The following is a 24338-nucleotide window of genomic DNA, read 5'->3' as shown; positions in this document are numbered from 1 at the left end:
ACAGTCAGTCTTCTGTCTATCTAGTCTTGTCTGTCTGTCTATTTGTCTATCAATCTGACTGTGTTTTGTTTTAGATCCATCTTGTCCCTACCCTTGTGGACCCATATGAGGATATCACTTGAGGAGGGGTGTCTCAGGATCTTTGTCTGTCATGTCTTCTGTCTTGTCTCTCAGTTTATCGGTCTTTGTGTCTGTCTTCTAGTCTTGTCTTTCTGTCTTCCTCCTAGTGTCCACTTAAGGAGGGTGTTGGAGATAAGTGCACACTAGGTGTACTATTTCTCTAGTCTACATTTGTCTAGTCTCAGTTTAGTCTTTGTGTCTTGAGTGTGTGCCATGTGGCACATCTACAATTATCCCATAAGCACTCTTGCTCTATGTCTTGTACTTTGGCCCATATATTCATGGGTCACATCATTGCAATCAATCTAGCTTGTGTCTTGTCTACACTCATCTCAAGGTAACTCTTTGTCCTTCAATCTTGTTCTTATTTCACTTCTAGTCTTCTAGTTTCTAGCTCTTGCTTTTATATTTCTACACGACCCCCCCCCCCCCCCCCCAGACCGACTTTCTCTGCAGCCTATAAAGCCCCCTTGTGGGGCATATTTCCAGACTTTGGTTGGCCTTGCTTGGCCACGTGGCAGGCTGCCATTGGCCCAGGCAGGCCTGCCCATATTCCAGCCTGCTCTCCAGGCTCATAGGCCTTCCAAACAGCCGACTCTTGCTGCTCCTCATCTTCCTGTTGGTTCCGCCTCCTGTTCCGACCCCTGCCAGTCTCGTACAGCCGCGTGTCACCTCTGTACAGATCTGTACACACGATGATGTCATCCACTTGTCCACACAGCTATCTCTTGCTGGTTTCTCTGTGCAGTCTGATCCTCTTCAAGCATGGACAGCCTCTGGAAACTCCTCTGCCAAATCTGCCTTACATGGTGTATCTCCTTTGTCAGGTACTTCCTCTCATTGCTTGCTAACCACATGGCAGCCCATGTGCTGCCCATGTGGCAGCCCCATGACCCATCATAGTATCCTATGGTCCACCCCCCCGATGCACTCCTCATTTGGGGGTTCACAGGTGGGAAGGTGACCAACCCTAATCCAAGAGCATGGCTTGATTAGCCACATGTCAATCTAATGAGTGTACCCTTATCCACAAGGTGGTGGGCCATGTGTCGCTTTTGGAGTGGAAACTTGGCAGTCATGCAATATGCACCTATTTTTTCCATTTGCATATTCTTTGTTTTGTTAATAGTGTGAAACATCTGCATAGTTGGACAAAAGCTAGGACCTTGTGGAGCCTTAAGTTGGCACAATAGTAGCTTAAGCTGCTGCTATATCACGATAAACTTCCATTTCCCAAAGATTTATGATGTTCACATGACATGCTGCATTTCCTAAAGGATAGTGACTATCACTTTCGGATCTTTTATAAATGGGTGGTTGGTTTCTATTTTTCCCTTACCTCCCCTCTTATATCAAATTAGCAAAGACCAAGCTGATGTTGGAAGTGTGCAAAGTTTTCATAGAAAGTGGCTTGGTGAAGGTACTTCTAACCTATTCTTATGTTTGGACAATGAACTAGGTCTATCCCTTCACTGAGAACTTTTTTATAAATGAAATGATAATGCACTTCAATGTGTTTGGTTTCCTGGCATGAAATACATATAGTTGTATGCTACTAAGATTATTGGAATAGAGCACTATAGGGTCTCTAAAAAGAATCTCAATGTCTGATAGAAGCCTTTTTAAACCAAACTGCTTTACATCTACCATTGGCAGATGCTTTGTACTCTACTTCAATGGAAGATGAGGCCACTATTATGACAATGCTATAGAGCCAAGACTAAACCTATATCCACTAGTGGATCTTTTTTCATTTATACTTCTTGATTGACATGAGTGTATCCATGGAAGTATAAGTCGGATGTCTCTGCTGAACTGACTGAACACACCAACTAAGTAAGAGATGCCAAGCTTGGTGATAGTCAAATAGATCAAGCTGTCAATTATTTGTCTATAGTGATGAGGATCCAAAGCTAAATAATTGTCAAGGGCTTACAATTCGATGCTGCTTCTATAGAGTAGGGAGTGGCTCGGAGTCATGTAGATGAATTTACTTCAGTACCCGTTAAGTGTACTTGATCTGAGAAAGTATGATGCCCATGTCATCCCTCCATATTTCTATCCCAAGAAAACCACTCAAGATGGGTTGACCTTTTGCTTCCAAGATGAAATGCTCTTTGGAACCTGTGAGATGATCCAAAACCAACATTGGGTGAGGTCAGATGGTACTTCCTCTCAAATTAAAGTAGCCTTGGATTCTAATTTGTTGCTCTCACTCGTCCAAAACATGTTGTGGAATTTCTTTGGATCTAGTCATGGCAAGGGGGGACATGATGGATGTGGCTCATCACTGTATCGACATTAGTTATTATACTGTAAACCAAGCCTCAACAATTTAGCGTGTAGAGTGTTCCACGAGGTGAAAGTGGATGAAGTAGAAAGGAGAACCTGATATGACTGTGACATCATTGACGGCACACAAAGTTTGCACACCATATGGACATTTTTAGACACCCACCTTTATCTCAAAACACGACAGCCTTCTTGCTTTTGCAATGCATGTATCATGGGAAATTATGAGAAGTGTGAGGACATTGCAACTGTGAAACAATGGGAGCTATGCCATATTTATCCTCTACATGATGATTGGGTCAAACAAACAAACATTGGACCGTAGTTTGGGGAGGGATTCGACGACCTCACTGATACATTGGAAGAGAGGGATAACTTTGCAATTCTCACTACCTCTAAGGAGAACGGGGAAGATGACACACACTTTGTGGTAGAGTGTATCAAACCCACACATAAGGTGGAGGAAGCATTTCAGGATCATTGGGAACCGTCGACCTATGAGAAGTGGGAAGTAGTGGTTGGAGGTATTCGGTACCAGAAGACATCCAAGAAAGGCCACAAATACAAACTCATAAATAAGAAGCCACAGACGTTTGTCTATCTCATTTAGGTAGAGCTATAAAGTTTCAAATGCAAGTTGTGCCTGGAGGAAAGAAAGGTAAAAGGGTCTTCAAAATGGATGTAGATACTCATCTCTTGCAAGCATCAGTGTGACTGAGCTGGCTAGTTGTTAAATGCCACCGGCATAGGTACCATGTAACCAAGGCCAGAGGAGATTGCAAAATAGCCATGGAAGCTGCCCCATGCTTTTATGTGAAAAGTGCCATCACAATTCAATGTCCTAGGCTATAAGAAGGAAGACATGGACTCTAGTCGAGAGCTTGCAAGTCACATTTCAGAATTGAAATTCCAAAATCCAAATAACAAGAAGGCTAGCTTGCAAGGCAAGTGGTCACCAACCAAATGATTAGAAATACAAAAATGAAAAGTCCAATGATAATCAATCATCATAGGTATCATGATGTGAACTTTAATAGATCATAAAGCAAACATCAAGATGGTAATTGAAATGAAAATCTCAAGTGACATGTCAAGAGTGAACCAGTGACAGTGAGCTTTTCAACCTCACTCATGCTGCTTCTTTTAACCCTTCTTATTGGGTGGAGATCCACAACTTGGCTAAGCAGGCTAACATTTTTTTTGTTTACTTGATAACTGCGGTTGGATTCTTCACACAACCTGTTTATGTTTTTTGACTGTGATTTAGTTTGAGGTATCATTAAATTGGTTCATCATAGTCAAGGATCTTGGATTGTCGTTATCAAAATCTCAAATTTAATATGGCCAATACATCATTGTCTTGAAGAATAGCTGATCTTTTTCACTAGTCTTTGTTCTCTGCTCATGTCAATAGTTTTGTCTTTAGGTAGTTTTTAAATATATTTGCCTTGGTTCACTGATTTTGGCTTCAGGACTGGTATGGGTGGATTTAGTTCTGACCTTAATTCTTGTTCACCTGAATGCGTTGACAACTTCTTTGCAGGTTTTTCCCAAATTCATCTCCGCTTCTAGGCACATTTTCTTGATGGACTGCTTTAACAAGAACCCACTCCTCTTTGAGGTAAGCTTTGCTATATCTTGAGAGTTTCTAAAATGTACATCTTATATCTAGGTATGTTTTCATATGTATAAATCTCAAGGATATAGGTATATACAAGGTGCTCCAAAAAGAACCAGTCAAGGAGGGAAAACTGGCTCATGTGAGTTGCAACTCTCTTCTCTTTCTCTTCGTTCTTACACAAAATCATAATGCCATCTTGAGAATGCACTTCATGGGATAGGACAAGCTTGTCTTGTTGTTGCATTAGTCTCAAAGTTGTTATAAAAAACTTCATTTTGTTGATTTGGAAACTATTAAGAAGCAATGCAAGCCCGAATGCTTGGAGGTTGAAGAGGCATACACCTTGAACATTAAAGATACGCCACTTTCCCTCTACATTGTGTTTGCTGCAACGATTGATGCAATTCCGGTAGCCGTTCAGATGATGGTGGAAGACGAAGAGTCCAAGATGGCCCTCCGAGAAGGCTTCACTGTAGACAAGGAGGGACAAGGCGCGTACCGAGAATCAACCAAATCAGCTAGTGGCTAGATTACAGAAGAGCAGCCATCAATGTGGGTTTGCAGAAAGTACGGAAGTTGATCGAAATTAATGAAAAACTCCCCAACAAATTCCTCAGAGAGAGCCCAAGAACTCTTTCTGGAGTATAAGGATGTATTCGCATGAAGGGTCCCTTGAGCCTTTCTTCATCAACAAGAATCGGAATTTTGCACTTGAGATTTGAGCCGGCCTCTCCACCCTTGATTAACAAAATGACTTCGGCTGACCCCCCTCCACCTCCGCTAGTTAGGAGAATCATTTCCATTTAAGAAGACAAGCTCAAGGTCCTCCAAGAGGACATCATTGTGGAGCATGGACACACCTTGATAGGAACAGAAACGCCGTTTCCATCGAGAAAAGTTTCGGGGCAAAGCAGCCCTTGAAATGCTTTTCAGTGTAACCATGCTTAGCAGGGGCCTTAGCGAGCCCTTTGCTTCAGCCCACAGTGGCTTGTACGAGTTACTTTGCTGATTGTACTTTGTCTCATAGGCCCGCGAGGCCTCTCAAAGACGTTAATACAAGTCTCTCTCTCTCTCTCTCTCTCTCTCTCTCTCTCTGTGTGTTTCCGCTACCCTTTTGGAGCAGCAACAGAGGGCCAATAAGGCTCTCAATGTCAGAGTCCGTGGGATTCCATTGACAAAGGTCAAACCGATAGACGACGCAACCACCTTTTTTGTGACCACTTTACGGTTTTTTGATCATGCTATTGTGGGAGCATGGTGACGAGTGGGGAGAGATCCCAACAGAGAGCAGCCTCCCTTCTACAGTTCAAAGACACTCAAGCATGCCTAGTAGCTTTGTGTCACAGATCGGTTTTACGAGATCACCCCTCGATATCCATGGATGAGGACCTGACACCTCTACAGATAGAGAAGAGACATGTCCTCTTGCAGCAGCAAGATGTGGGCCACAAGGAGGGAAAGTGGGCAGTAGTGCGGGATGGATGCCTCATCACCGGACCCCGCCGTACATTAGACTGTTCTCCCATCTAGGGGGTGGGGTCTATGAGATGTAGGATACGAGATCGTTGTCATAGATCGGTTTTACGAGATCACCCCTCGATATCCATGGATGAGGACCTGACACCTCTGCAAATAGAGCAGAGACATGTCCTTGTAGCAGTGGGATGTGGGCCACAAGGAGGGGAAGTGGGCAGTAGTGCGGGATGGATGCCTCATCACCGGACCCCATCAAACATCTGACTGTTCTCCCACCTAGGGGGTGGGGTCTATGAGACATAGGATACCGAGACCCTCGCTTGCACCATTTGGAACTGTAACGGTACCTTATGGTCAGAGCTAGGGAATTTCTCCTTGAGTCTTTTATGAGGACCCTAGGGGGAGCTGGATGCTCTCTTGCTGGCTCCTTCCTCCCGATTCTTCTATATGCTAATGACGTGGTGCTCTTATCTTCATCTGCGAGGGGCTCAGGAGGCATGTAGATGCACTACTACCTTTTTGTGAGTCCCATGACTTAAAGGTCAACCTGGGCAAAACCAAGGTCATGATCTTCAACACCTCCCGAATAGCTATGCACAGAGAGCAGTTTACTTTTGACGGGTCATTGGTTGAGATTGTCTCATCATACACATACCTGGGGGTTCTATTTTTTGGCCTTATCTTCACGATGAGACCGGCGATGTAGGCCCGCCTAAGCAGAGGATATGCCTCCGTTTCCCGACTGGAGAGGTAGTGCTTCCACTAACATGTACAGGATCCACGGACCAAGGTTCTCCTCTCGATGCCTTGGTTCGGCCTGCAGGCATGCATGGCAAACCTTGCTGGGGACTAGACCTATCTGATACAGAGTGGACCTGAGTTGAAAGATTACAGGTTCTCTTGCTATCACGGATGATCCGCTATAAGCCATAGGTTCCTCATTAGATCATTCAAGCTGAGCTCGGGGCATCTCCATTGCAGTTGGATGTGCATTTCAAACTATCACTTATCTATACCCTGTGAGAGGCTATGGCTCTTGTACTGCAAGGAGACGCAGACTACCTTGGTTGGCATTGTCCTCTTGCATGGCATTAGCACCTCAGGGTGATCAGAGATGCCGGTATGCTTACTCTTGTAGATGGTTCGAGAGACTGGGTTTCCATATCAACAGGCTGCCACCCTTTCAGTATAGCATGGATGCCCAATTTGTCCCGTTTTGGGGCAACAAGTTAAACTTGATCATTGGGGAGGATCTTTGGCAGCTACACACATTCAGGACTTGGTTGGCACCGACAGAACTCCCTATCAAGCTCAGCTTGTATAGGAATCATTGCTTACGTATCTTCAAGGAGGGTTTCATTGACCTACCAAGGTACACTCAGATCCACCTACCACACTTGCTTAGGCATTGGGCAGTTCCATGTTTCATCACACTAGCTCTATATCAAGAGTGCACGAGCAGAGGGGATTCCCAAGGAGCGTTGTATATGCACACACTGTGTTGGACATGAGATCGAGTCTGAGGAGCACTTCGCCTTCCATTGCCTAGTCTACTACGAGATCCACGAACGATATCACCACCTCTGCAGAGATGGCTTCGGCCCCTTTCCAGACTTCTCTCATACCCAAACTAGAGGTGCCTCGTCGAGTGTGATCATGGAGTTCTTCCAGCCAGAGTATACCGCCTCCCTGATCATATACAACAGGCAAGGCAGGGACCCCGAGACCGAGGCGCAGCACATTCGACAGAGGGAGCGTCATATCTGCACACTATGTGACAGACATGAGATCGAGTCAGAGGAACACTTCGCCTTCCGTTGCCTAGTCTACTAGGAGATGCACTTACTGCCTTTGCAGAGATGGCTTCGGGCCCCTTTGCAGACTTTTCTCATACCCAAGCTAGAGGTGCCTCTCCGCTTTCATTCGACAGAGGGAGCGTCGTATCTACACACTATGTGACAGACATGAGATCGAGTCAGAGGAACACTTCGCCTTCCGTTGCTCAATCTACTACGAGATGCACTTACTACCTTTGCAGAGATGGCTTCGGGCCCCTTTCCAGAATTCTCTCATACCCAAACCAGAGGTGCCTCTTCGCTTTCATTCTTGAGTCGGTCTGACATAGAGAGTGTCTCATTAGATCACAGAGACAGGAGCGAGAGACCTTACTAGACTTATCTCAAAGTGTGATCATGGAGTTCTTCCAGCCTGAGCATACCGCCTCCTTGATCATAGACAGCAGGCAAGGCAGAGACCCCAAGACCAAGGCACGGCACATTCAACAGAGGACAGACGCACATATCACACTAACTGACATCTCATCTATGTTTAGAACCGGGATACGGCCAACAAGGGTTATTGTGGCACTTGTTAGGCGTAGAGCTGCTGCCGGGAGTTCTCAACTGACTACACTTCCAAACAGTAGACAGCGACCTATGACGGGCTTTTTGCCGGTACAGCCTGGCCCGTCACCGGACATACTTTGACATTTCATGCCGTGTGTGTGCTGTAGTGTATTGTATTGGATTAGGCTGCATCTACTATGATGATGATGGTGTTAGTGAGGACTATGACGATGGTGATGTTGATGATAATGACATTGAGTATGTCCTACACAATTTTCTAGGATTTATTTTGAACCATGCCTACATCATTCAACTTTTGAAAGTTTTCTCAACCATAAAGCTTCTCAAGTCCTTGCATGTGCAACCCTTATAGATGACAAAACAATGATAAACTGCTTTTTACAGCTCCAGGAAATAGGACATGATCCCAAACAATAGGTCTCTGTCATAGAGACCTCAATCAGACTTTTAAAAGCCTTCTGATTACTTGTTGCAATGCTCAATATGAGGTATCTATAATTCTTTTTTTACCTTTACCCTCATGAGCCTTGGATTGTGTCTTTGAGAGATTGCTTTTGTGCTGGCTCACAATTTGTATACCACAGATATTGAAATAAGTAAAGTAACGTAGATAAGGTATTTATTAAGCTGCTCATTAATTGTTGCATCTGCCTTACATATATTTTCCTAAATTCTCAACTTTTGAGATTCTCACATGTGGTAGTTCAAGTTTTCAGAAAAGCACGTTAAACCTTTTCCAAGGTCTCATGCTTCCTACATTTCTCTAAACTTTGATGCCGAAATTTGGTACTGAATTGGTAAAATATTTTTGTATGCTATGAATACATTTCTTTCTTGGAAATGTTAATCAAGGCAGTGTGATTGTTTCTTGAATCTAACATTAGATATGGTAGGTGCTGTGAGGTAAAAAGTCTTGTCTCCCATACCCATTGGACAGGGATAGAATTCTCTACCATACTATATTTGATCCCTATTCGTCCAAACCTATGCTTTCAACTTACAAGGTTACCGTCTAATACTACTTTTGACAAGAAGATGATTGTAAACATGTTATGGCAGATGTTGGAAATTATCGTTGAGAAAGGCGGGGAAAATGCGATACTTCAGTGTGCAGAATTCATAAGAGCCCTGCTAGCTGATAGCATTTCTTACTGGCATAGCAGTAATCAAGCCAAGAAGCATTATCCTTCAGCAGGTTTACCGGTAGGGTCTGTTTCATGTAATGAGAGAAAATGAAATAATTTTTGTTTCTCAACCATCGTCTATAAACGTTTGAGATTTACTTTTTCAATTATTACACTTCTCCTTTTCGTTCAAATCTTTGCTAAAGTTTCACATTATCTCAATCCACAGGTTACGGGCGAAGAAGTTGATAGAGTCCAAGTTTGTCGTCTTATTCAGATAATTTCCATGGCTGGCTGGCTTCCCAAGGCTCTGGCATCTAGCTCAGAAATAGTTTCATTACTAGATGGCGAGGATATGTCGGACTTACTTTTATTGATTTGGCAGTGTATGCATGACATCCAGCAAAGCAACACTATATCCGCCCCTGCAATACAGGTAAAGAATCATGCATATACATATCAGAACATGTTCTCCAGTTTTACTTGTAAGCCCTGAGATTTAAAATGGTCATTTTGCAAGTTGTCTGTCATCAGTCCCTTCTTTTAGGAAATAATACATTCCTGACGGCTGGATCATTTTTGCACAAAGGTTCTACATAGAGCATAGCATTGGGATCTATTTAAAATAAGGAACACAAATCTCCTAGTAGCACGTTGAGCTTTCTGTATTTAGAATATATTTTCGGCACTATATTCTACTGTTGCTCATTGTTTGGTATTCTGTGCCTTCCAACCTGGGGTTGAGAAAACATCTGTGTTTTATTTGGATGGTTAAAATGTGTGCTTTATGAGCAATATGCACAGGGGCAACACGTGACATCTCCATTTTGCTTGCCTTTTAGGGGTGTTCTTGCTAATGTAAATAGCCTCTTGGAAATTTCCAGGTAGTAATGCAAGACGCTGGTCAAGATGGTGTAAACAAGCATTGGGAAGATCAATACTTCTCAATTTTGCGAAAGAATGTGGATCGAATAGGTCCCCATTTCTCTCAAGTATATCCAAAAGGGACAGTATGACTCACTCCAAACATCATGATTGTCTTTTGTTGCAATCTTTCTTAGCAAGCAGATGCATATGATTGCAGCAGCAGATTTTCCAAAGATAAACCCTCCTATGGCAGCACGGGCCATGTGATCACACTTGTAATATGGTCCAATGTCTGTTTTTAAAAAAATCAAGATGAATGGGGTTATTCCAAATTCAAAGCTATTAATTTTTATTAGAATTTCTCATTAAGAACTGTAAACGCACTTCAATTCTAGCTATTGCAGTAAACTGCAATTATATGAAACACAATATATATCTTGTAAAGAGCGAATTGAACTTTGAAGATTTGGCCATGTCTTATTTAAGGCATCCATATATTCCACAGATGGACTAATGCCGTGTGCAATCAAAGTAACAGTACCATTTCTTATGAAATTTATAAACGAAATAAAATGAGTTGGCCTAATTTGTGTTGCCCTATCAGCTATCTTTGTGAAGGTGTTTTTTGCTTAGAAATGTTCATTTGGAGAGAGTTGTCTCAGCAGTTGCAGCTTGGATAAAGAGAATATGGACTACGTTTGGATTTGCCGTCTCAGTTAGTGCTAAAATTTGTCACAGGTACTCAGTCTGCCCTTCACATCTAGAGTGCTGGCAGAAACTTAATATGGGGATCTTTGTATATATGTGAGAATATATTTATGCTACGGTCTACACCATTTTGTTAAGCCGCACTATTTGTTTTGTTTTCAAGGGTTGTTTGGTCATTCTTGGAGTTTATCTAGATACATTTTACGCCACATTAGCAAACCTGTAAATTTTCCTTAGAAAAGTTTTCCTCTTAAGTCATGGCTTGTTGATATTGCAATAATCCTTTATAGCGGTCCTTTGTCCCATGAGCTTTTTCTGGAAGCCTTCTTTTTCTAAGAAATGCTTGTTGGAGAGAGACTAAAATGATAATACTCGTCTTTAGAAGAAATATTGAGCTTGGATAAGAGAATGTGGCCTACTTTTTTATTAGCCTTATCCTTTAGTACCAGGTTTGTTATGCTTGAGTCCTTTTTCACCTCGAACGTGTAAACAGAAACTCAGTATGTGTGTTTAGAGGAGGGGGGACGTGTATGTGAGTGTGTGTGGGCTTTTTCCAAATGGCACTATTTCTGAATGTCACTCAGGCAATCTTTTTATGATCGTCTCAGTGCTTGTTAGATAGATTCCTTTGTCTCCCTGTGTTATATTGAAATCTTCTATTGCTTGTAATGGCATGTTTCTCTTTGGGAACTCCTTGTAATATATAAACAAGAGGCACGGGGTACTAATACCATCGCCCTTAGAAGAAAGATCTACCTGTCTTATATTGAAATCTTCTTATGTTTGTAATGGCATGTTTCTCTTTGGGAACTCCTTGTAATATATAAACAAGAGGCACGAGGTATCGAGACCATCGCCCTTAGAAGAAAGAATAGAACCAAAGTTTTAACAGACTTTTCAAGATTGTCTCCTCGAAATCTAAAGCTCTTAAAGAGGAGCTTCAAGCAAGGCATACTGAAGTGTTTGATTGTATTAGTATAGCGAGGCTAATGTTGTAGATTACATCATGTGATAATTCAATGCGCCTAAGAACTTTGGCATTCTTAAATTAGTAGATCAGGTCTTGGTCGCAATGTTTGTAAATAGATTGAAAATTCGGACTTGTGCTTTTGTTAGCACACTAATATCATGAAAGAGTGCTGACTTCTAGATGAGCAAAATTGTAATGTGTGCCTTAGCTAGTTACGCTCAGATCCTTTTTCTAATCAGTCAAACAATATTATGTGTTAATACATGATCTATTTTTTCAATGTGCACTTATTGGTATCTAGTTTGATGAATTTTCATTTCGTTGTCAACATTACTAGTCAACAAGTTAAAAGAAAGTAGGTTAGATTGTAGCAATGATTTAGTTTGCACATTTAAAGAGAGAAAACCCATACTTGTTGCTAATCTTGTCATAGAAAGCTATTGCTCTTCTTCCCTTGTGATGTTTTGATTTTCTACTTGCTTTGATGGTAGACATAATTTTGCATGCAATTTACCTGTCTTTTAATTAGTGACTTTATTGCTTAGCTCTTTGACTTTTTTGTTGGAGGTCGTCGACTTTTTTTCTGCAAAGCATAGCAAGGCTTTTTGAACTTTGCTAGTACATAGGACCGCTTGTTTAGTAACGGTAGCTATAGTTTAAGAAAAGTTAGGATGTAAAAGAAAAGACAATAGTCTAAGTATTGATGTGATTTATTTACGAGCATACCTGAAGGGATTGATTGTCCATGTATCGAGCATTAATAGCAAGCTAGCAATTTAGCCATCATCTTGATTGAGGAATAGGAATCTAGAAATCTAGCTTTCTAGTTCAAGCTTCAAGCTTCAACTTTTCAAGTATGAAGTTTTTTAGTGTCAAGTTTCTTGTGCTATTTTAAATGAAGGCATATATGATGGCATTTTGTAAGGTAGCATAATTGCATCATGATCTGACTAGTAGATCGGTATGTTATTGGTAATTGATTCTAATAGCGATGCATTTGTCCATACATGATCTAGTAGCGATATGTAATTAGTTGTTGGTAATTTGTTTGCTAGCACCAAATGATTTGTAGACATTAATGATTGTAGCATTCTTTGTTCTTTACTATTTGTGAACATATCAATGGTAAAGTCACCAAGGATGAATGTTGGAGAAGTAATTGGTATGGTTTTTATCTTGTTGTTGTTGAGTACTGTTAAGAAAGTTTTTGGGTTACTAGATGGTGAATGATATGTTGCCATGATGTGAAGTAGCATGTGTCCGTTAGTCTGTAATGTTGTTTCTATTATGTCATAATCAGTTGTCATTTCTATGTGTGTTTCTATTAAACTATATTCACTATCATAGAGAAGTGTTGTTGCATAATTACTAGGAGCTGGGATGGATTTATATTTGTTATTTTGTCAAACAAATGATATGACTATATTTCATAAAGTAAGCTTTTAGATCAATATCATGTGCTAATAAAAAACGTGTTTAATGTCATGATATTATGGTCGCTTGCATATAAGTCTTGTATTTGTAAGATCAAAAATTGCTTTAAGGATTCAGTTAATAGTCGTTTAGTTTCTTCTTCGATGACATTGTCTACATAGAAGTTTGAAGTTGTCAGTGGTGATAGTAGATATAAATATTCTTTTGATCTATACATGATAGTGTGGTGAATGTTAACTCATGCTTAATGACGTTTATTGGGCATAAAGCTACTTGTACTAGAGTTAATCCTTGTGAACAATGTATTGTACGAGTTACGCCTCTTTGTATTGGAAATTATTTTTTGATTACTATATTTGTGCTATGGTGTCCTATTTGTATTTATTTCGAGATAGGGAAGATACATGTCCAATTATGTTGTATGCCATTTGTATATAAGTTTGCATGTCGAGCTCGTGTTCTGCACCTACACATGGTTGAAGAAATTGTATTCAAATAATTGGATCATTCGTATCTATTGTTGTCGATGTGCAAAGTAACCATCTGCTCCATTAACTAGTCCATCAGCCGTGTCCTAATTTCTTGCACATAGTTCCACTAACAGTGATGACTTTAATTCGAGCGTTGTATATAAACCAACTGTTTTATTTGGATTATTTGGTAACGTTATGTTTGTTTTAAAATGGTTGTTGTAAAAGTCTTTTGCTTTGAAAATGTAAATCTAACCTTGGGTTTTTTGGAAAACGACCTTATTGTGTTGATTTGTAGCCTTTTAAGTATAGAATAAGTGGTATTGTCAAGTGATCTGGGGTTTTGCAAAAACATGCTTCATTTATGGTATCAATTTCTTGTTGTATTTGCTTGTTTTTTCAAAATCTATTTAGAATATTTATGGACTCAATACCAATTTGCCACATAACCTGTGACAGTTCATAGTATTTGAAATTTTGTATCTAAATGTTTGTAGGCAATATACCTTGTCATGCAAATATCCATTTATCACGCACACGCGCGGGGGGGGGGGGGTTGTGATATAAGTTACTAAAGAAGAAAACATGTAGTCCATCAAATGGTAGATGTTGCCCATGTTCAATTGTTCGTAAACGCTTGTCTAGTATTGTATGCATCCGTGCTCCTATTAAGGAGATTTCATCTACAAATATTGCTTGTAGTTTTGTGTACACTTTTGTGAGTGTATCAAATTGTTTATCTGGTATTTGGGACTTCGTTGATAGGAATATACAAAACTGAGTGTAGTGTCATTCCATCCATATTGTATGCAGCTTTTACTAGTGTATGCTAGTGTAAGGACTTTTATTTTCAATGGACCAGCATATTCATTTGAATTAAATTTTCTTGTTAATTCAACGAGTACTTTTAAGAGAGTTGTTTTCCCGGTACCATCTCCTCTTGTGATAAATGCATATATTTGTTGTTCTTGTTGGTAAGTTAACTTGAATTCAATGTCATCAGAAATTTGACATTGCTATAGGTTTAGTTGTCATAGATTCATATGAGGATAAAGTAACTCCTTTTGGTGTTAGTAACTAGTATGGTGGGATGCTCCGTTTAGACTTTTTGTTGTCTTCTTCATAAGCTAAGTTATATAATTCAATATTTGTAGTATTTGTTAACTTGATACTATTTTCACGAAAGTCGAGAGTTGTTCAACTTATGAAGGCATCGTTGTCTTTTGATAATTGATTAGCATTTTCCTCAAAGTTATTCCAGCTAGATTCATCATTGTTACAAAGCATGTGTGTATTTGTTTGCATTATTTATTACATTATCAATTTGGAGATTGTAGAAGTCCTTCCATGTTATATACGAGCCTTTCAACTTTTCTTTTAGAAAGATGGACATAGTAAGATCATATCTCTGTAGTAGTTTTCAAGGTCATGGTGTCTATTATATTTTTTTGATCTTATGATTCTATCTTTTTTTCACTTTCTAAAGCTCTCATTGTAATTATAAGATGCAAAAATGTCAAATAGGGTATAATTGTCAAGGGAAGAGAGATGTGCCTTGTATTTTTCTATAATGGACGTGCACTTATATATGTGGAATTGTCAAGGCTTGGAGCTCATAATTGCATTTTAACATGAAACATGGATCTTGTGGAGGTGTCGTGTTGATTAAAAAATTGGAATCATTTGGAAGCATGTTGTAGTGGTAATGAGAGTAGTACAAAAACTGCTTGTTGAGCAGACATTTGTTGCATGTTTAGGAATGATGATCCAAGTTGCTTGATACATGTGGTAGCATCATTGTGCTCATGCTTACATTTTTGTATAATAGTATTAAAAGTTTTTGTTATTGTATTATCACATTTTGTGAGGTATGATGTGCAGTATGATGCAGCTGCAATTGGCTCTAAAATATATTGAGTGTCCATATTAGATTTCCATAGATTTACAAGTTGTGGTGCGAAAGGATTCGTATGTATATTTGCTAGATTATATATTAAAAACACTCTTGGATGTTTTAATGCTATAGAAATCAATTGTTTCTACGTCTGTTCATCTAAGAATAAACTAGACAAAAATTCTTTGAATGTTTAAATTTTACTTTAATGCAACATAATCAAAATTTTGATTCCTGGGAGATTGTATAAATTGGAATTGAACACTAGATCAAGAGCAAACTACTAAGAATTTAAAACAAAATAATGCTATATGTGAATTTGAATGGCATTGGCTACCTTAGTTTGAGTTTAAGCAAAGGACCATAAGGTAACATTTGTTAGGTTAAGAAAATATATGAGCAAACAAAATTTTCATAATAGGAGAAGCCATAGTTAATAAACACATTACAAGCCTACGTGTCAAGTTATATGGTAAATTGGCTTCTTATAACTCAAGAAATTGTATTGATAGACTAAGATTCAATAATACAAGGAGTTGTAATCCTGAAGGAGATTTAAAACACTACTAAGATGGTGATGAAACAAAGATCCATCTTGCTTGGAACATGTACCTAGAAAAGGAGTTACAATCTTGAAAGAGATTTAAGATACTACCAAGATGGGAACAAAGATAAACTACACTTTCTACACTACATTTTTGGATTATTATTGGATGTCCTATTTTTGGATCATTAATAGATGTCCTATTTATATTAATTATAATCACATGTTTACTGATTACACATGCGAGTTCTTGTGATAGGACATCACATCCTGGCTAGTTATCTTCTACTACATGATGGTGGGACAATGAAGGTGGCTACTAAGGCATGGTGTTGATTGTCAGCTTCATACCTATTTCTGTACTACACTACGTACATCCCTTGTACCTGTGTTGTACAACCGCACGGTTTCGTACTGCTCCGCTCCGTACTATGTACCTTGGTCAACGTGCATGAACATAATGCCAGCATGCAACTTAGTAGAGCAGATGGATATGATGTACGGGAGACATGGAGAGAGCAAAAAGTTCTATTGGCTAAGGATAAGACACAAACACCTAAAACAGGGGTAGTGTTTCTAGTACAACCATATGAGGTTGTAAACTTCCAAGACTTAGGTGAAAATGATGTTGGAGTGATACTGGAAGGTAATATGCCACACTCAAATAACTTGAGCAGTGAAAAGGTTAAAGTTTCTATTCCAGTGCTAGAGAAATGGCCGATAGATCAGATCACATTTGAGGATGGCTCATTGTTACAACCCTTAGTCTATGAAAGCAACATGGATGATTGGTTGAAAAAATCCAAAGCACATGAGGGGAGTGGTAGTACTTTCCTAAATGTCGAACCACTTCGCACAAAAAGAAAATATCATATGGTCAATCGCAAGCCTACAGAGGAAATTGAATGCCATTTGACGAAGAAGTGCACGTATGAAGATGTTCAATAAGTGGAACTTACAGATTGTTGTGAGTTGAAGTGTTGCCAGATTGTAGATCGTAATTTGGTTTTGCAAATGAGAGTGGAATTTTGGAGCATGAACTTGGAGAATCGAATGACCTATATCTTCAATAGCTTCAGTAATGCTATGCGGATTGATTCAAAAGGTGTTGTGTCACATCTGTTTAGCTTTGATGGGAGGGAAATATGTTGCAGGGCATGGTATGAATTGCACGCAATTTCTAAAACATCATACTATAGGTATAAGGAGAAACATAATGTTGGATGCATAAATGCCATGCATGGAAACAAAGGCATCATTAGAAAAGGGTGGGATCATGTGGAGATGGCAAGAGCTGTATTACGTGACTTTGTGAATAACAATGCTAAAGGGATGCCGCATAAAGCTCGAACAACAATAGATGGCATGAGAGAAACAAGACTTGTCATTCTAGATATGTACAAACAAGTGGACATAATGCATGAGATCAATCTGACCATGAAAGAGCTAGGGTACAAGGAGGTTCCAAAGTCGACCTTCAATAGAATTTGGAACACAGACTTCAAGCATGTCTCAGTTTCTCATACAAGCACATTCTCAAAGTGTAGCCTTTGTAGTGAAATCAAGTTGAAATTGGGTGCTACTAAGATACCAGTAGAACATGAAAAGCTCTTTGTAGGGAGGAGGAAGCATATGAAACAACTAATGAATTGTCGGCATGTATATTATTCATGGCATTACAAATCAGAGAAGGACCCTCAACAAGTCTTCTGCATCATACATGATAAGATGGATCAACAGAAGACAACCATACCGAGGCTCAAAGTTAGAGCAAAAGTCTATATCGATAAGTCATATCAATTGCCAGTATCACTAATTGGAATGCTAACACATGGACATGGACATGGACAAGAAGCATATGGACATTTTTTGCTTGGTATTTGGCCCACAGACCCAAACTTTACCGTGGGATCATTAGCACTGTGTTTTCGTAATTTGGGAAGAGAAGATAAGAATGACTATGGTGATCTTGTACATAGTTCTTTAAATACTTCAAGCCAGCTCCCAAATTATGTGACCTCAAGGATAGGAATGGATATTCATCTATCAATGGATGGGAAGTCAAATCCTTATGCTCAACAAGTGCTTGCAAGCACATATAACACATCCACTACAGCTTTCAAAACTCCTCCACCTTGCCTCTTGTTGCAATTAGACAATTGTGGATCGGAGAATAAAAACAGATATGTTTTTGCATACCTATCTTTGCTGGTGGCTAGGCAGGTTTTCTTAATGATAGAGATGGGTTTCTTAATGGTTGGTCATACCCATGAAGATATTGATGCATTGTTTAGTCATTTTTCAGAGCAGTTGAGGACAAGTCATTCTCTCACTCTAGCACATCTTATGAAAACCTTCAATGAGTGCACAAGCTCAAGGCCTGCCCCTTTTATGATGACAAAGGTTCCAGACTTTAAAGGGTGGTTACTTATGTGAAGGCCAAGATAAACTTATTGGACATTCAAAGCCACTGCATTTTCATTTTTTCATGCAAGATGACATTCCAGTAATGCAGTACAAAATGAATCACACATAAGATCATTGGATGCCAAAGGGTGGTGGCATAGAGTTTTGGAAAAGAGATACTCTTGGAAAACCTTTGTTGCCAGTTGGGGAACCACAAGTACTTCCAATGTGTGAGTACTTAAAAGATAGTGCTCAAGTGGCGAATGGCATAAATGACTATATAAAATATTGGAACAAGCATCGCATTGACAAAGGCTCACTGGATCCTTATTCTATATACATTACGCTAGTGATACAATATTGGGAAAACTTGATGAATGCATTGTCAGAATTTGCATCAACTATGCAAAGTCATGATATATGTTCAGGCTTTTGGCCACAGACAACACATGCAGCAGAACATAACACCAGCACCAAAAATGAAGGTTTCATGGGTTTAAAGGCATTGGAAGACCACTAGTGTGGTCCACAACATAACAAGCCAAAAGATACATTCCAACCTCTTATAGCTGTAAAAAAGGTTGACTTTGTTCTTGTGAGGCCAAGCGACAATATATATCCAATTTGGTTGGGTGCAGGCATTCAACCCAACACTTCCTCTAAAGAATACAACATGGTATTGATACAGTATTGGGCATCATGTTCCCGTAAGAAGAATGCAAGCGAGGAAGAAGTGTATGCAAACTATTGGGAGAAATTTTGGATGTGCAATGACAAAGCTCTTACACGTTGGGAGCAAGCAGACTCAATAGTATGGAGTTGGACACCGAAAGGAGGGAAGAAGCCCAAGAAGATCAAAATTCCACCTACTGTAAGTGAGAAAGCAGAAGCAAGCCTAGAAGGAGCTGATCAAGTAAATGTGAAGAGAGTGGGAGAGAAGTAAGGAGTCTCACTTGCAGCTTTCTTACATACACAATGGAGGAATATACACAAAGGTGGAGGCTGAAAACAATTCTCCTCTTCTTAGTTGTGTAAGCCAAAAGAACTCTAAGTACAAAAGAATAGGTGAACCCTATATGTGGGTCTCAAACCAAACTCAGCTAACTAAGGTGGCATACTAACCAAACCACTAACTAGAGTACATAAAGATAGATGTCATCCAGCTATTATTCATGGGCGGTGTACCAACCACATCTACAGCTCTAACAAGTCGGTGACATAAATGCACAACGGTCACCCTAGCATATCACAAGTGGAGCTCGATATCTCAACACTCCCCCTCGAGCTCAATCCCAATTCCTGCACACCAAGTAGGTCTTTGAAGTTGCACAGCTTCTCTACACCCAATGCCTTCGTGAATATGTCAGCTACCTGATCCTCTGTGCTGACATAAACTAGATCAATAAAACCTACTAGAACCTTCTCCCACACATAGTGATAATGCACCTCAATGTGCTTTGTTCTAGCATGATAGACTGGGTTATTTGCCAAGTGTATACTACTCATGTTTCACAATAAATGACAACTGGCCCATCTGTAGACTGATGCATATCATAAAGTAGCTTATGCAACCAAGCTACCTCACATGCAGCCATTGCTACACCCCTATACTGAGTCTTTGTGATCGACAAGGCAATTGTAGGCTGTTTCTTGCTGCTCCAAGTGACTGCAACACTCCCAAAAGAGAACACATATCCACTGGTAGATCATCTATCAGAAATACTACTAGCCCAATCAACATCAGTGTATCCATGCAACTGTATTTGAATCCAAGTCTCATAAAATAGTCCATACTACAATGTGGACTTCACATACCTCAGTATGTGTCTAGCTGCATCCAAATGCAGTTTCCTTGGAGCCTGCATAAACTAACTTACCAAACCAACAGCATAGCTCAAATCTGGCCTGGTAATAGTCATATAAATCAAACTTCCTACTATGCATCTGTACATAGTAGGGTCTTCCAGAAGCTCACCTGCATCTGTGCTCAGCTTCACATTCTGCTCCAAAGGAACTGAAATAGGCTTACAGCCTGTCATCCCATATTTGGACAGCATGTCTAATCCATACTGCCTCTGCAAGAGCCATATCCCCATACTGCCTCTGCAAGAGCCATATCCCACTTGTGGATCTAATCACCTCAATGCCCAAGAAGTAACGCAGCTCTTCCAAATCCTTCATCTCAAACTTCTGCTTCAATAGCATTTTCACATGAAGGATATCTTCATTACTATCACCTATGATGATCAAATCATCAACATAAATGACAAGTAGCATAATGCCTTTCTCTATTTCTCTCACATAAAGTGAGAAATCTACCTTGAAAATATAAAAGCCAATAGTGGCAAGATACTGTCCTATCTTGTCAGACCATGCTCCGGGTGCTTGCTTCAAGCCATACAAGGCTTTCTTCAACCTGTAAATAAACTCAGGATGAACAGCATGAACATAACCTGGTGGCTACTTCATATAGACCTCTTCTTGCAAATCACCATGCAAGAAGGCATTCTTTACATTCATCTGATGTAAAGACCATCCCTTTGATGCAGCCATAGCAATGATTGCTCTTATGGTTGCCATTCTTGCAACCGGACTGAATGTTTCTTCATAATCAATGCCATATGTCTGTGCATACCCCTTGACAACTAATCTTGCCTTGTATCTGTTCACAGAACCATCTGCATTGTGCTTCACCTTATAAACCCACTTGTAGCCAATTGCATTCTTTTCTTTAGGCAAAGGCACTAATTCCCATGTAGCATTTTCTTCCAAGGCATCCATTTCTTCATCCATGGCTTTCTCCCATTTTTCTTTTCCTGTGGCTTGCTTAAAAGAAGTGGGTTCTGGTTCATGTATCACTTTGACCATATAGGCATAGTGAATGGCTGTAAATCCATCATATTTCACCCTATCCACGAGATACCTAGCTCTAGTAGACCTGCACAAAATAGGCTCACTACCAGGTGCTCTCAAAACATCCCTTGTCTTCCTTACTCCAGGTGTAACAACAGAAGGAATACCCAACTCATCATCAAAGCTCTGTTTTGAGCCACTGGATTCACCATCCACATAAGAGTGACCTGCATTCACATCAACCATAAGCTGATCGACTTTCTCTTTTCCTTTTCGAGACAGTACCTAGGCCTCGACCTAGCTAATTGCCTGCTGCGGGTGCACGTGGGCTGCTGCGGGTGCACGTGGACTACTGTGGGCAGCCTTTAGGCCATGCCTAGGCCCCCACTGCCATACGAGCTACTGGAAGTAGCCTTCGGGCCCCTTGACTAGCACAAGGACTGCTGTGACCAGCATCTAGGCCCCTCCTAGACTTCGAGCTACTAGTGGATGCTGTTGTGAGGAGCACTCAAGCACATCATGCCTCATCCAACCTATTCGGAGTTGTAAGGACCTATAAGAGCATCGAAGAAACTACCAAGATGTCACAAGTTTGTAACTTCTCCCAAGGAATAAAGAGAAGTCTTTAAGATTGACTTCATTCAAAGAAAGTTGACTTTGGTGAACTAGAAAAAGTTTTATTTTTCTTTGCGTTGCATGGGTTAAATAACATTGTGGGTCTAGGATTAGTCCAAGAACTAGAATGCATGTGTTTGGCTAACCTCTAATGGGTTGAAGTGTTGGGTATTGTTTGTGCAAGTTGTAGGACTTGGAGAGTGCTAAATTCCCCTACTTTTTAAGGGGAAGAGAACAAGTGGCACCCCAATTAATGAAGGGTCCACTTGGGCTAAAAGCGCCCCACTCTATGAAGAAAAGCGCTTGCTTTTGGAGAAAGCTTGACTTTTCAGACAAAAACGCCTATTCTAGGCAAGAAGAGGAGGCCCAACTTTTAGAAAGCACGTGCTTTCTAGTTGGCTGGCATAGTCTATGAAATAAAGGCCTCTAGGCTTCCAGCTGCATTGAGAATTGTACTCAGACCCACGTGAGCAACCTTGTACAAAGAGATTCCTATTGCAATGAAAGCCTTTTTTTTTTGGGGGGGGGGGGTTTATTTCTGGCCCCTAGTATTGTGTTCTTATTTTCTCTCTCCCTCTCCCATTTCCTCTCTCTACAGCAATTCACCCACTAGCTTCATCGTTGAGTGCCTAATGAGATCTCCAGAGTTTTTTGCTTCCAGACGAGGACTCCCCATCTGCAGTTTGCTCTAGAGTGCTACAATTCATCCTTTTGCTGCGATTGAAGTTTCCAGCTAATTCCAAGCCTGCTTTCAAAGTGTAAATTGACTCCAACAGCTATTTTATTCTGGGGGATGGGTTTGTGGTGTGCTTAAGGTTTCAATGGTATCAGAGCATAGTCTAGCCAATGAATTTAAAAAAACAATCTTCAAAAGAATCTGAGAACTGAAATTTTTCTTGATCTAGAGAATCCACTTCATGTTCTTTTTCCTTGACATAAAGACATTATTAATTTTCCAAATGAAACATTGGATAAACAGGAATTGTCTCTCCTTTCGTGATGTTCTTTGCCTCTATGATTGGAAACAAGTGTCTTTTTCAGGCATCATGAGATGCACATTAATAGAACCAAGGCATCGCCAAAACTTCATCGTATTGTTCCAAAGGTGAAACCATGAAGTCTTCGTGATCCACATAGTCCAAAATATGGATCCTAAGCATTCCAATGAGTGGTGTCATGGGTACTGACACTTCTCGAAAAACTTGTCGGGCATCAAGGGACGGCCCTAGCTGTTTGTTCTTTACCCCTAACCGCATGGCTAGGTCTTGGGAAATAAAGTTCACTGTTGCTTCGATATCAAACAAAATGAAAACATTCTGGTCTCTTACTTTGCCCCATGAGAGACAAAGTTCTCTGGCCTTTGGACAGCAGGCCATCTCCCTAGTACATCAAGGACTCCTTCTGCCAAAGGCTTTGGTGGTTCTTTTGGCTTTCCCTGGTTCTTTGAATTCTTGGATCTTTTGGGGCAGTCATCTGCTTAATGTCCTTAGGTCCCGCATCCAAAACACTTCCCCTCCTTTTAAAGTTCTCAATCTGCTCTAGTGTGATTTTAGACTTTCCTTTATAGGGATTTGGTTCACCCTTGGGCTTCTGAGGCTAATCCTTTACAAATCTTGGTGGCATAGAAGACTTCTTTCTAGGTCCTCTTGGTAATGTTGTATTCTTCTTTTCTGATCCTCCCTTCTTTGATTTCTCGAAGGAAGGATAATGTTTGATGTACAAAAGAACTCCAAGGGAAGCTGAATGGATAACATCTTGAATCTTTGTATGAGACAAGGTGTTCACGTAAGCTCAGCCCTCATCAGGGATTTTTGAAAAGCAAGAAACTTGCATACAGATATCCCAAAATATATTGCTGTAAAGTTCCATAGGCTCTTATTCATCCATGTGAAAACAATCCCGTGTCATGGGCACTTCATGCATGAGTTGTTTTGGGAGGAACTAGCATGATACAACACTTTCTTGAAATCTACCTAAGTTTTGGGAGCTTTGGTAGTAGCCAATTGCGCACTCCACCATGCATTGGCCGTGTCAATGAGATGCAGACTCACCATGCAAAGCTTGGAAGATTCTGCGTAATTTTTAGCACCAAAGGGCACATCGAGCCTGAGGTGCTGAAGGCTTTTCTGAATGCTTCTGACGTGAAGAAGTAGAGGAACTTGTGTTGGAACTGGTAGTAGATGACTTTCTTGTGCGCTTCTTACTTTGAGAAGTAGAAGATCTCCTTCGCTTTTCTCTTGGAGTGGACTCCTCCCTCTTTCCATAGAACTAGGGGGATATCGGGAAGTTACTAGACTAGGGGAACGGCGATGGCTTATAGTCACTGCTTAGACACATGTGGGCCTTCGAAAAGATGTTGAAATTGATGAATCTTCTTTACGAATTCCAACTCTAGGATTTTATCCTTAAGAAAGTCTTTATCAAGATCATCATTAGGTTCTAAATGTCCCTTTTGATTGGGTCATTGGGAAGCTAAACTGCAATGTTCTGAAACCATGATGTGCGAGATGGAAAATCGAACCCAAACTGGATCCCACCTGGCTGAGCCTCGAATAGCCAACTACAAAACCTCACTCTT

The 24338-nt window shown here is 40.3% G+C and overlaps 1 protein-coding gene across 4 annotated transcripts in view; it reads left to right on the top strand.

The window, feature by feature from the left end:
• LOC147902168 (uncharacterized) overlaps positions 1–10464 on the top strand; it is a 132189-nt gene extending 121725 nt beyond the window's left edge. For 3 of the 4 annotated variants that reach the window (XM_087374905.1, XM_087374904.1, XM_087374901.1), the window contains 4 exons: positions 3956–4033; positions 8935–9078; positions 9229–9435; positions 9884–10464. In XM_087374905.1, coding sequence (XP_087231031.1) covers positions 3956–4033; positions 8935–9078; positions 9229–9435; positions 9884–10015 — 561 coding nt within the window. In that variant the 3' untranslated portion in view covers positions 10016–10464. The remainder of the gene's footprint in view (positions 1–3955; positions 4034–8934; positions 9079–9228; positions 9436–9883) is intronic. The other variant, XM_087374903.1, reaches the window with a different exon arrangement.
• The last annotated feature ends 13874 nt before the right edge of the window (positions 10465–24338 follow it).

The sequence above is a fragment of the Dipteris shenzhenensis genome, chromosome 5, assembly GCF_047967505.1.
Source record: "Dipteris shenzhenensis isolate YYH24624 ecotype China chromosome 5, Dip_SZ_1.0, whole genome shotgun sequence".
NCBI lineage: Eukaryota > Viridiplantae > Streptophyta > Polypodiopsida > Gleicheniales > Dipteridaceae > Dipteris > Dipteris shenzhenensis.
Note: the sequence above shows the minus strand (reverse complement) of the source record. Positions and strands in the feature narration are given on the sequence as shown.